This window comes from Camelina sativa, chromosome 17, assembly GCF_000633955.1.
Source record: "Camelina sativa cultivar DH55 chromosome 17, Cs, whole genome shotgun sequence".
Taxonomy (NCBI): domain Eukaryota; kingdom Viridiplantae; phylum Streptophyta; class Magnoliopsida; order Brassicales; family Brassicaceae; genus Camelina; species Camelina sativa.
This window is the reverse complement of record NC_025701.1, coordinates 16,846,728-16,858,937: the sequence shown is the minus strand read 5'-3', so window position 1 is coordinate 16,858,937 and position 12,210 is coordinate 16,846,728. Positions and strand designations below refer to the sequence as shown.

The window sequence follows — 12,210 nt, the reverse complement described above, 5'->3', positions numbered from 1 at the left end:
ATTTAACTTAATTTGGTTTTGGGTTCAATTTGGTTTACTTTTGTCCACAATCGGTTAATTATAGAAGCTAGCTCTTAATTTTTGTAAATGTCACGCAATTGGTTCGAGTTAAACCGGGAAGTGTCCCGCAATGGTTCGAGGTAAACCGGGAAATGTCTCTCCGATTTAGACCGGTCAGTGAACCAGCTGACCCAGTCTCCACTTTAACCTCACTACCTCTCTTCTCAGCATCGGCGTCTCTTGTAGCTTTCTTCTACTTTGTTTAATTCAGCAAAAACCCTAAGAGAATCTATCTCTCAGCTCCGCTTCACTTTCAAGCTCGACACTTTTTGGGAAAAAGATGCCTCCGAAAGCCAAAGCTAAAGAAGCAGGTCCCGTAGAGAGGCCTATTCTTGGCCGTTTCTCTTCTCACCTCAAGATCGGAATTGTAAATTCTTCATCTCTCTCTCTCTTCATCTTTGCTTTTTTTTTTCTTCTTTAGAATCCAAGTTGATTCATTTCGAATGGTGAATAGATGATTTGCTAATCGCAATACTTTTTTATCCATAAAAAGTGTGTTTTTGATTTCTTCTGAGTTTTGCTTGGTGGAGATCTATTAACTCATACAGAGGAGTGATGCATGAGTATATTGTTAGTTTCGTTGTGTCTGTCACTGTGCTCTTGTAGAAACTGCTTCTTTGATACAGTGATTAAGTTTGATTGTAGAATTCATGGTTGATATGATGATGATGATGATGTTGAGAATCATGGCTTGTAACTCACCATGGGCTTTTTCTTTTTGTGTTTGTGGCATCGTACAGGTTGGATTGCCAAATGTTGGGAAATCTACTCTTTTCAACACGCTTACAAAGCTTTCAATTCCAGCTGAGAATTTCCCCTTTTGTACCATTGAGCCTAATGAGGCACGTGTGAATATCCCTGATGAGAGGTTCGATTGGCTTTGCCAAACGTTAAAGCCAAAGAGTGAGGTAAGTTTTGTAGCTTTAGTTCATGACTTGCTGTTAGGCAAGAGATTTTACTACCTGAATTTACTCCCATGAATGGGGCATGTTGTTCAAGCTGACTTCTGTCTATTGTGAATACCTCCAGGTTCCAGCTTTCTTGGAAATTCATGACATTGCTGGGCTTGTTAGAGGAGCTCATGAAGGACAGGGACTTGGAAACAACTTCTTGTCCCATATTCGTGCTGTTGATGGAATCTTTCACGTTTTACGTATGAGTCTATCCTTCTTTTTCTTTCTTTCTCCTAGTGCCAACTTTGTTTTTAGTTTGATGCATGGTTGAAATTAGACTGCACATGCTGCTTCTGCTGTATTGAGCTCCTGAAGGAGAGAGACTGGTTAAAAACTTTTGTATTTTTTTCTTCTCTATGCAGGTGCTTTTGAAGATGCTGATATTATCCATGTCGATGATATCGTTGATCCCGTTAGAGATTTGGAGACCATTACTGAAGAGTTGCGGCTAAAGGTAAATCAAATCTCTTAACAGATATTGACTGGGATATCTCCGAACTCGTGAAATCCATTTTGCGTGTATTAATGCAGTTGTCTATAGTTTGTATCAGTTGGATCTTGTTATTCATTACATCCATTTTTGTTTTGGTTTCATACTGAATTCTTTGGTGGGAATTTAGGATATTGAATTCGTTGGAAAGAAGATTGATGATGTCGAGAAGAGCATGAAGAGGAGCAATGATAAGCAGCTAAAAATAGAACTTGAGCTCTTGCAAAAGGTATGCTTATGACTTGACAACCATGCAGTCTTGTTCTGTGAATGTTACTGGTGATTGATTATTTATTGGCCGAAAAATGACTGTATCTCTCTGGTATAGGTAAAAGCTTGGCTGGAAGATGGAAAAGATGTCCGTTTTGGGGACTGGAAAACAGCTGATATCGAGATTTTGAACACTTTTCAATTGCTTTCTGCTAAGCCCGTTGTTTACTTGGTGAGTAGTCTTGAATCTTGATCTCTTTCTGTAACTGTCGTTTCTATTTTTTGCTTCTTTTTGATATCTAAGTCGGCAATTTTGTTCCAACAAATTTTTTTGGGTCAGTTTGCAAAATGTAAAGGCATACTGTCTATTTTTTGTACTGTTTGCTTGCAAATTAACCAAAATGTATTCATTAACCTTTGCTGATCCTTATGTTTTCATGTTTGTTTCAACTAAATGTCTCATAGAGGCAAGTTGTTTGTTGTGATAACTGATTGCTCTCGAATTTGAATTACAGATTAATATGAATGAGAGAGACTACCAGAGGAAGAAAAACAAGTTCTTGCCGAAGATTCATGCCTGGTACTTATATATATCCCTTCACAAACTTTGTTAAAACATTCTTTCCCCTCTGTTGCTGCAAAAGTTTCTTTATGGCGGTGTGCTGACACGTTTACTTACCTTAATATACTTTCTCTAACTAAATATGCTTCATCGTCATGTAGGGTTCAAGAACACGGTGGTGATACTATGATTCCTTTCAGTGGTGTTTTTGAAAGGACTCTTGCTGATATGCCCCCAGATGAAGCAGCAAAGTATTGCGAGGAGAACAAACTGCAAAGGTTAGTAATAAAAGAATGTCATAGCCTTCCTGCAAAGGAATAGTTGCTCCTGAAAAAGATTTTCTTCATGAACCTGTTAATTTGAATCTAATAGTCATTGCTGCGGTTACAGTGCTCTTCCGAGGATCATCAAAACTGGATTTTCAGCCATTAACCTCATATATTTCTTTACAGCAGGGCCTGATGAGGTATTAACAATTCCACTTTACTAGTAACTTACTTGGCTTCACCCCATACTGTTATGAGCTATCTGATAGTGTATGGTCAGTGTAAAGTGTCAAGTAAGATATATTTGCTGGAATTTGATTGTTTATAAATACATCTATCAATGATATTTTGATTTTCAGGTGAAGTGCTGGCAAATCCGACGGCAGTCAAAGGCTCCACAAGCTGCAGGGGCCATTCATACTGATTTTGAGAGAGGATTTATTTGTGCTGAGGTTTGCCTTCTCGTTTCTCTTGAATCTTGGTCAATTCACTATTTGATATCCCTTTCCCTCGGTTTTTTGATGATTCGTTCTGTTAAATAGTTTATATATTCTTTATTATGTTTTCCCCGACATAAACAAGGCTTGCATATTCTCATATTCATCTTTGTATTGATTTACTAGTAATTGTTTGGATCTATTTAGGCCTGTAGATATCAAAGCAGAATCCTAATACAAACCATATATAGATTCATCACTTTCAGAAACCAATCAATTGTTTACCTGATTTGTCTAGTTTGAAATTCGATGTGATTTATTCCATTATTGTTAATTTCACAGGTCATGAAATTCGAGGATCTCAAGGAACTCGGCAATGAACCTGCTGTCAAGGTACTTGTCTATGATTCCCTTTCCTTTAAAAACAGACATGATATAATCCTCGTTGAAAATGGCATTGTTAAATTAATCGCTTGCTGAAGAAAATTCTCTATGGTTCACTGTATTGTTCTGATTTACAATCCTTTCAACTAATGCAGGCTGCAGGAAAGTACAGACAGGAGGGGAAAACATATGTTGTTCAGGACGGCGATATCATTTTCTTCAAGTTCAATGTTTCTGGTGGTGGGAAGAAATGAGACCCATCTCTCTACCTATTCGCGGTATTCTCTCTGGATCTGAAAGCTTTATCCAGTTCCGAGAGAGGAACCGAACTGTATTTTCTGTTCTGAAAGTTACAGTTTTTGAGTGGCTTTAGCAAACAAAAAAACTATTTTGTAACTCTTGTTCGGTTGTTCCTTTTACTTTTCAGCTTAGCTAAGACATATGTTTTACCTTGAGACAGAGTATTAAGCCTACTACTATATCGTTTACAACTCTTTCCAATAAGTTTTTCTCCACTTTTTCAAAACTTTCTGTGATATGTATCTTCTGTTGATCATACAAACCAGTCTATCATCGCTCAAGTTCAGAGACTAAATGGAAACAAATGGAGAAAATGAGAAACAAAATCAATACCTTAAAGAATAATTATATTTGCAAATGTCACGATATTACAAGCTCCATTACTAAGAGCTCATGAATAGAAAGATCATATAACAAATTAAAACAAAAGAACAAAAGAATTATTTTGGCGTTGGTCAAACCAATTGCTCCCTCTACGCTAAGTTGTGAAGAGTTGATCCTGTTTGGCTCTTTTCAGTTTCTGAGGAATCTTGAATGGAAGAAGCAGGAAGAGTAAAGCTCTCTGGCGTTTCTTCTAAAGCTTGGCTGCTCGAAAACGAGTTTTCTCCATTCTGTTTGCGCAGCCAAGCTTCATGAAGCTGCAAAACATACTCCAAGCTCCACAAAACTTCTCCCATCATTGGCCTGTTCTTCCCTTCATCTGCTAAGCACTTCTCTGCTATCTCCCCATACTTCTCCAACGACTCAGGACTATAGATTCCCCTCAGATTCGGGTCGATGATGGACTCGAGAGATCTCTGTTTTTGCCAGCTTAAAGCCCATTCGGCAAGGTTGATCTGGTCTTTAGGCAAAGTCGGGTTTATAACAGCTCTAGCACAAACAGCTTCGAACAACACAACACCAAAAGAATAAACATCTGACTTCTCTGTTAACTGTTGCCTTCTAAAGTACTCAGGATCAAGATACCCGAAACTTCCTTTCACAGCTGTACTGACATGAGTATGGTCCATGGACGGTCCAGCTTTCGACAGCCCAAAATCAGACATCTTTGCCACAAAGTTCTCGTCTAGTAGTATGTTTGTTGTTTTAACATCTCTGTGGATGATTCCTCTCTCAGAACCTGTGTGAAGGTAATGCAATCCTCGCGCAGAGCCTATACAAGCTTCAAGACGTTGCTTCCATGATAACGGAGGAAGATTGCTTCCAAATAGATGACTCCTCAGAGTTCCATTTGCCATGTATTCATAAACCAAGATCATCTCATTGTGCTCATCGCAGAACCCGATCAAAGACACAAGATGCCTATGCCTAAGTCTTGAAAGCATCACGATTTCAGTTTCAAATTCAGCAAGTCCTTGCTGAGAATGTGGGGTGGCTCGTTTTATAGCTATGAGAGTTCCATCTTCAAGCTCTCCTCTGTAGACCTTACCAAACCCTCCAACTCCAATAGCTAAACCATCATCAAAGTTCTTGGTAGCTGCACGAATCTCAGCTAGTGTAAACTTCCTACCCATTGTAGATGCCGCAAGTGTGTTCAGTCTCAGCGAGCCTCCCGTTGCTTTGGCGTTTGCAGTACTGTTATTAACATGCAAGAACAATGGACGCCACCCGGGAGGATTGTTTTTGGACTCATTTGCTTTGTTTCGCCTTTTCTTGCAGAAACATACTACCAAGATTCCCAAGAACATGACAAAGATGATAGTTGCTACACCAGCACCAACACTGATCCAAATAATCCTCATCTTTGAGTCATCTACCGAGTGACCAGTCGAATCAAACCTAATGAGATGAGCAAGATTCCCATTTTTGCTGAGCTTGAATATCTCAAGACCACTTAAAAGAGCATCAGTGCCAGAAGCACCAACAGATGTGTCAGGTCCGAGTTGAATCCAGAGAATGTCGTTCTTAGAGGAGACCGGATCAAAGTAATCTTGATAAATACCTTTGTTCTTCCCTCCCGCATGAGCAAATATATCAAAGTTACCAGCAGCCGTCTGGTTGTTTATGTATATCCTAAATATCCTCTGGTTCTGCTTATCAACAACCAGCTCGCAGAAATGAAGCCTCACCAAGTAGTCGAAATTAGGATCCACTTCAAATTTCCAAGATATGTTGAACCGTTTCTCCAAGACTTCAGTGTTCGTCATCGTCCTAGCAGTTTCATAAACAAGAAGAGGAGCCACAGGCGATTCATTAGGAAAAGCATAAGTGATATTTGAGCTGTTCTTGACATCTACACCAGCGTTCTCAATCACCATGTAGCTTGAATCTGTTTCCCATGTTCTATATAGCTTAAGATCTTGGCTTGGACCTAGCTTTGGACCACCAACGTTTAGCCTATACATAGTCTCTATCCCTCGTCCTCCCAAGCCAAGCTCCACTTCGCTTCCACCCACTTTAGTAACTGTTTCCTTGAAAAGCTTATCATCAACAGGAACTATCTCAATAGCATTGACAAAACCGAAAGACCCTTTCTGCGGTAAGAAACTTAAAACCAGTTTCCCCTGTCCGATAGGTAAAAGAAACTCTTTAACCAAGGAAGTGGCAGTAGCATTGTGACTAGAGCTTTGCAAGATTAGATTTTTATGCGCGATTTCTCCAGGGATGTTGATGTCACGCATTAGTCTCAGACCATCTGCATAGACGCTGAAGGAAGACTCATTCACATTGTGGTTCTCAATGGCGAAAGGGCTGAAATGGAGCCTGACAAAGTAATTCCCATGAGTTATACCTTCAAATGTATAGTTTAACACAGACTCGAACACAAGAGCAGTCTTATATAACTCAGAACTTGGTTTCGAAGTGGATGCAGCAGTAGTAGTAGTAGCATCAAATCCTTGCAAGGTCAAACTCTTGTTGGGAGATAAATCACCAACCCATGTTCTTCCATCTACTTCGGTTGTAGTATTTGAGCCACAATTTACAAGGAAACTCTTGGACTGAGCTTCTCCATAGGCAACAACACAAGTGAAGACTATTAACACACATATAACAAGTTCCAGAACTTTTTTCCTTAGCTTCGACATAGCCACCACTCAAAGAACCCTAAAATCACCCTTAAAATCGATCACAGCTACTGAATCTTACACCAAGAGACAATGATGTTCAACTATAGGTATGCAAAACCACTATCTAGCTCCTCCAGGAAACAAGGATTCCCCAAATGATACTCTAGCTCCTCCAGGAAACAGGGATTTCCCAAATGATGCTCTGTCTCAAGAGGACCAAAACGAGTCTCTCAAAAGCAGAAACTTGCAGCTTTTTTTGGCAAATCAATTTAAAAAATGCTGAAAATTTCTTGACAAGAAGGCAATGCAAAGGTAAACAAAACAAACCAAAGATTTCAACTTTTGTTGTGCCCCTTTTGCAGTAAGCAATCAAATAAGCTACTAGATCTGAAACACAGCCTACCAAAAAGAGAAAGAGAGTCCACAATAAGAAGTTTAAAGAAGAACAGAACAAAGTAAGAATCTTTAAGTGGAAAAAAGAAAAAAAAAACCAAATGGAGATGGAATCAAACGCAGGAAATGAGAAAGCCCAAGAAGAACACAAAGATGCTGGTTTGAACAAAAGAGGCAAATTCTTTTTGAGGGAGAAAGAAAGATGGAAAGCTGATATAGCGTTGTTATCTGGACAAAGAAGAAATGATGAACATGGGTTGTTTTGTTGGAACAGATTGGAAAATGAGAAAGAAAGAATAAACCTTTCTTTGAATATTTGTTTAAAAAAAAATATATATATATATATATATATATTTATAAGGGCAAGTGATTCTCTTCTTTTTATTATATATCCTCTGATGATCATAATTAATTAAAGTGATTTGTGTGTGTTGCTTCTTGTTTGTTTGTTTGTTCCATTTACCAAAGAGGAGGTTAAGTACGAAGAACCGCATCACCACCATTCCTCCTCTCTTTGAAGTTGATAACACTCATGTGCCAAACATTAAAAAAGAAAAACACTCATAGTAATAGTTGTTAATAACAACTACTATAATTCAGTAGCTATTACAAACTACCATTCTATTTGCCTACCAAAAACTAACATTCTATTTGACTCGAAATTTTTAAAATTTTAACGTACATTTTTCTACGTTTGAAATAACAGGAAAAAAAATATATAGTATAAATAGAGGACATGGAATAATTATCAAGTTGGCAAAAGATAAAATTTTATAAATACAATAATAAGACAATTTGGTTATTTATTTAACTATATTAGTTTTTTTCTCTCATCATTACTTATGAAGATAACTTATTGATTAGGAATTTGATTATAGTTATGTTGGAACAACATGTGACAAAACCAGAAGTTCACCAAAAAAAAAAAGTGTTACAATTGAAAAACTATTACCAAAAACAAAATCAGTCTTCTTCTCACAATATGCCAAAAATACAACACTTGAGTTTTATTTTTCCAAAAATCATACAAAAGTTTTATTTTCCAAAAATACCATAAACACAAAAAACTGATTTTTCATTAGATATTTTTTTTTTTTTTAGGCTTGGGTTAACAAATTTAAATTTAGGGTACAGTTTAAACACAAAAAACTGTATCATTCAGCAAAATTACTTAAAAAATAAATTAAAAAAAGTCTTTAGAAAACTTTTCTTAAAAAATAGAAAAGAAAAAGAAAGAAAGAAGAGAAAGAGACAAAAGATAAGAGCGGTGGGCTAAGATAATAGGTGGGGGGAAGGGGAAGTGGGTCACATGCACCTGTCCGGTTGATCATCAGCACTCATTAATAAGGTCTTAACTTCAAATTCCAGTTTTACCCTTTCTTAAACCTTCGCTTGCGTCTAGACACAGTGAGGTCCTTTTTGTATTTTTCGATATGGTTTTGGTCTCCGTACCGTCCCTAGAAGTACACTAAAAACATTTGTTCACATATCATATTCAGACAAATCACAAATCTCTCTGTACATTTTTTATTTTTGTTTTTCATTACAACATTATCTTGCTTGTTTGTTTGTCCCACTATTTTTATTTTCTTTTTATGGCTCATCCATCATATGATATATATTAGTAGTATTTTCACAAAGTTTCATTTTTATATTTGTAGGGATCGTTGGATTAGAGAGATATTTCAAAATAATTGAACCGAAGTAACCAGAGTTGCAAGTTTGGAGCCTTGAGAGAGGATAGGAATTTTTGCTTGTCTAATCTTTAACATAATCCAGAATGAGTTTGGAATAAAGCCCATTTAAGATTGTACTCCCATATTGAGATGGAAAGATTCTAGTTGTCCCAACTCCAAGTTTGTTACAAGATAGATATAGTGTCAAAAAGAGCTAATTCTACAAGACTATTAATAGTATTTGATACATATAGGAAGAAGCAGAGATATTCTTCGAAACCATAATAGAGAGAAGACTCGAGATTACTCTCTCTGAAATACTCTCTTAACCTCTTACGTGAGATATACGAAATATCTGGATAATGCCCCAAGGCTACATTTGAAAAGATGAGACAGCTAAGCTAGGTTTCTCTAACCTGTTCAGCTCCATGTCAAGTGTTAACTCTATATATACTATCACTCTATTACTCTATTTTTTTTTTATATACTATTACTCTATTAGCTCGGAACTCAAAATATGGTCGAATAGATTCTGCGTCACCGGGTGAGGTGGAGGAGATCAAGAAAGTAGAGCCCGGACCCAGTAATCTCATAGCAAACAACGTTTTGAGAGTATATGCTCATGTATCATATAGAACATATGAACATAGATGAGATGGAGAGAAGTATATGAAAGAGCTTGATGGAAACAAACTAAAAGAAGATTGCATGCATGTCAATATGCATTGCAATTGGCTTTTATGCATGTTTGGGTTCCAAGATCTTTATCGTTTTCACAAAGATTATTCTATACAATAGATAACTTCTACAAAACGTTATCCTTTTTGTGTTTACGTCACACAGACAAACCAAGAAGCTAGATTGTTTTCATTCAAACCTTAAAATGAGAATACAATTATGACAAAAGAACAAAGTCATGTAAGGGTACAAGTCAGATTGAAAAACAATAGAAACAAAAAAAAAGAGAATACAAATTTCATATGAGGACATCAATGGGAGGTCTTGACGCAGAAGCAGCATCAACTTCATCTTCCTCAGATGATCCATACAACAAAGTTTTCACTTCTCCTATAATAAGGGTAGTGAGCAACAATCCAGAGATCAAAGCCGCAGTCATCAACATGTAAAACACAGCATCCCAGCTAACCGCAGCGATGTAACCTGTAAGAACTGGTCCAATCGCTGCACCAACTGACCCTGTTCCATCTATAATAGCAGTGACTGTAGCTAAAGCCCTTGCATTGCCTTTAAGCGATTTGTGAGTACCGAGATCAGCTGCAACCGCGGTTGTGATGAGAGCGTAAGGTCCATTAACAAATAATCCAGCTACGAACATGAGGATGATATTGATTGTCATTGAGACATGACCGTAGATTCTGTAGAGAAACAGAGCTGGGATAGTTAAGTAGATGAATCCTCCGGCTGTAATTGCTCTGCCGTCGAGCTGATCAGAGAAATATCCAGCTAAGATTCCTCCAACAACGCCTCCAACATCGAAGAGTGTCGATAAGTTGCCAGATGTCTCTTGTGACAAATGTTCTCCTCCTATCTCAGTCTGGCTTACGTAGAAAGGAAGCCAATAGAGGAAAGTGTAAGAGACCAATTTGGTGAAGAAGAGACAGAATGCGAAAGGAGCAACACCAGGGATTTTCCAAGCGGCTAAGAACCCGACGGCTCTTCTATCGAATCCGGTACTAATCATCCTAGAGCTTAAGAAACTCTCAGTGATGGTGTCACCGAGTCTCATTGTGGAATCAACTTCAGTACCATCTCTCTCAGCTTCAACAGCAGGAGGGTTCACAGGCAAGAATAGGTAAACCACAATGCCAAGAAACGTAATGAGCAGAGCCGGACCAACAAAAGACCATCCCCAACCAAATTTCAAAAGCCCTGTCGCAATTAAAGACCCTATGATGTTCCCAATTGATGTATGAGCACTCCATATACCCATGATAACACCTCTTCTCTTCTTATCAAACCAGTTCCCTAAAACCGCCACCACGCAAGGCCATCCAATAGACTGAAACCACCCTGCTAATGTCTGAATCGCAAGGAAGTAGTAGAAGCTATGGATATTTGCCCAAAAAGCGAATCCAAACATAGCGGTACACACTCCTGTCCCGACCATACCTATTGTTAGAAACGTCCTGAGGTCCAAACGATCACCCAAATGACCGGCCACAAACATTCCAACGGCATAAACAGAGAGGAAAGCCAAATCGATTTGTCCAAGCAACGCTGTTCCATCTGGACCATCGAAAGGAGCCCATCCACCATTCTTTGCCCCCTTGGAATGTCCGGTTGGTTGTTCAGAGAGTGTTCCTTTGACGATGCTGTTTGGCTTTCGGGTTGCGTGGAAGGCAATATAAGCGATGAAGGTCAAGACAAAGACCATCCCTTGGTATTGCTTAAAAGAGAGTTTGCCTGAACGCTTGAAACGTTCTAGGAAATGAATACCCGGTGGTTTTACTTCTTCGTAGAGGAACTCAGATGAAGTCCACGACGCCATGTCTTTAGCTTTCTTCTCACGTGACCAACAAAACCTGAACAGAGATCAAGACAACAAAAGTCAAAAAGACAAAAACAAACGAGAATCACTTACAAATATATATATATAGATTCAACACACAAATTCGAATGACCTTTGAAATATGAAGAGAAGAGAAAAGATCTCTCTACTTCTCCCCCTTCTCTCTGTTTTTTGTTGTGCAACTTAATGCTTGGCAAACTTTGGGAAGGGAAAAAGCACTACTTAATAGTTAAAGAACGTGAGAATAACTAACTTAAACTACTTAAATCTCTAAGCTCCTTTGCTGTATTTTTTTATTTGTTTGAGTTTGACTTTTGGCTAAATATGCTTCAATTTACTATCCTCCCACTTTTTCTAGTTTAAACTTCACAACATGTACGCACATACGGTGAAACCATAACTAACCATGGCAGAACAATTCAAATCAAGAATTCAGGTTTATTTGAGATAAACGAAACTATACGTTAGTACAAAGGAATATACCCCCTAAAACTTATATAATTACTCAAGAATAAAGGAAGCAGAGGAACCATATATATAGGTTGAAGAGATGTTCTAAATTATAATCGTTGAATCAGTCCTACAACTACTCTATCTTATAAATTTTGGTTTACTTATTACTCAGCCATTATAATGATTCAAACATGGAAATATTAATGTATATATTTTGACTTTTGTGATTCGTAGATATATGAATTATTATGTAGAATTAAGGTGGATAATGTAGAAAAGAATTTTTGGGATAAGGGCACAAGATAATTAAATCCTTTTATTGAATAAAATGCATAAAAATTACTATGTTTCATAACGAAACTATAGCAAAATAAGGTTTTAGTTGTTTGCTAATCGGTGCATAAATATATACCGGGCCATAAAAGAAAACAATGAAAAACTAAATGGGCCACATAAGCCCATAAGTCCAGTATATGTAAACCCTAGGT

The 12,210-nt window shown here is 37.6% G+C and overlaps 3 protein-coding genes across 3 annotated transcripts; 1 reads left to right on the top strand and 2 right to left on the bottom strand.

The window, feature by feature from the left end:
• On the top strand, window positions 219-3,879 carry LOC104757442 (obg-like ATPase 1). Its single transcript, XM_010480178.2, has 12 exons — window positions 219-427; window positions 801-968; window positions 1,090-1,213; window positions 1,376-1,467; window positions 1,634-1,732; window positions 1,832-1,945; window positions 2,229-2,293; window positions 2,437-2,553; window positions 2,666-2,741; window positions 2,901-2,993; window positions 3,321-3,371; window positions 3,518-3,879. The coding sequence occupies exons 1-12, from the start codon at window positions 341-343 to the stop codon at window positions 3,614-3,616; spliced, it is 1,185 nt and encodes a 394-aa protein (XP_010478480.1). The 5' UTR covers window positions 219-340; the 3' UTR covers window positions 3,617-3,879.
• LOC104757441 (probable receptor-like protein kinase At1g30570) lies at window positions 3,979-7,365 on the bottom strand. The gene has a single exon (XM_010480177.2). The coding sequence runs from the start codon at window positions 6,686-6,688 to the stop codon at window positions 4,136-4,138; it is 2,553 nt and encodes an 850-aa protein (XP_010478479.1). The 5' UTR covers window positions 6,689-7,365; the 3' UTR covers window positions 3,979-4,135.
• Window positions 9,610-11,473, bottom strand: LOC104757439 (putative glycerol-3-phosphate transporter 3). The gene is made up of 2 exons (XM_010480176.1): window positions 11,382-11,473; window positions 9,610-11,282 (listed from the first exon to the last, which is right to left on the bottom strand). Exon 2 carries the CDS (start codon window positions 11,246-11,248, stop codon window positions 9,716-9,718), a length of 1,533 nt encoding a protein of 510 aa, XP_010478478.1. The 5' UTR covers window positions 11,249-11,282; window positions 11,382-11,473; the 3' UTR covers window positions 9,610-9,715.

What these genes read in the sequence shown, in the direction of transcription:
- LOC104757442 (XM_010480178.2), top strand. Translation starts at nt 341, where the DNA reads ATGCCTCCGAAAGCCAAAGCTAAAGAAGCAGGTCCCGTAGAGAGGCCT. An exon ending in CGTTAAAGCCAAAGAGTGAG is followed by an intron (nt 969 to 1,089) that starts GTAAGTTTTGTA and finishes GAATACCTCCAG; the next exon opens with GTTCCAGCTTTCTTGGAAAT. An exon ending in CTAAGCCCGTTGTTTACTTG is followed by an intron (nt 1,946 to 2,228) that starts GTGAGTAGTCTT and finishes TTTGAATTACAG; the next exon opens with ATTAATATGAATGAGAGAGA.
- LOC104757441 (XM_010480177.2), bottom strand. Translation starts at nt 6,688, where the DNA reads ATGTCGAAGCTAAGGAAAAAAGTTCTGGAACTTGTTATATGTGTGTTA.
- LOC104757439 (XM_010480176.1), bottom strand. Translation starts at nt 11,248, where the DNA reads ATGGCGTCGTGGACTTCATCTGAGTTCCTCTACGAAGAAGTAAAACCA.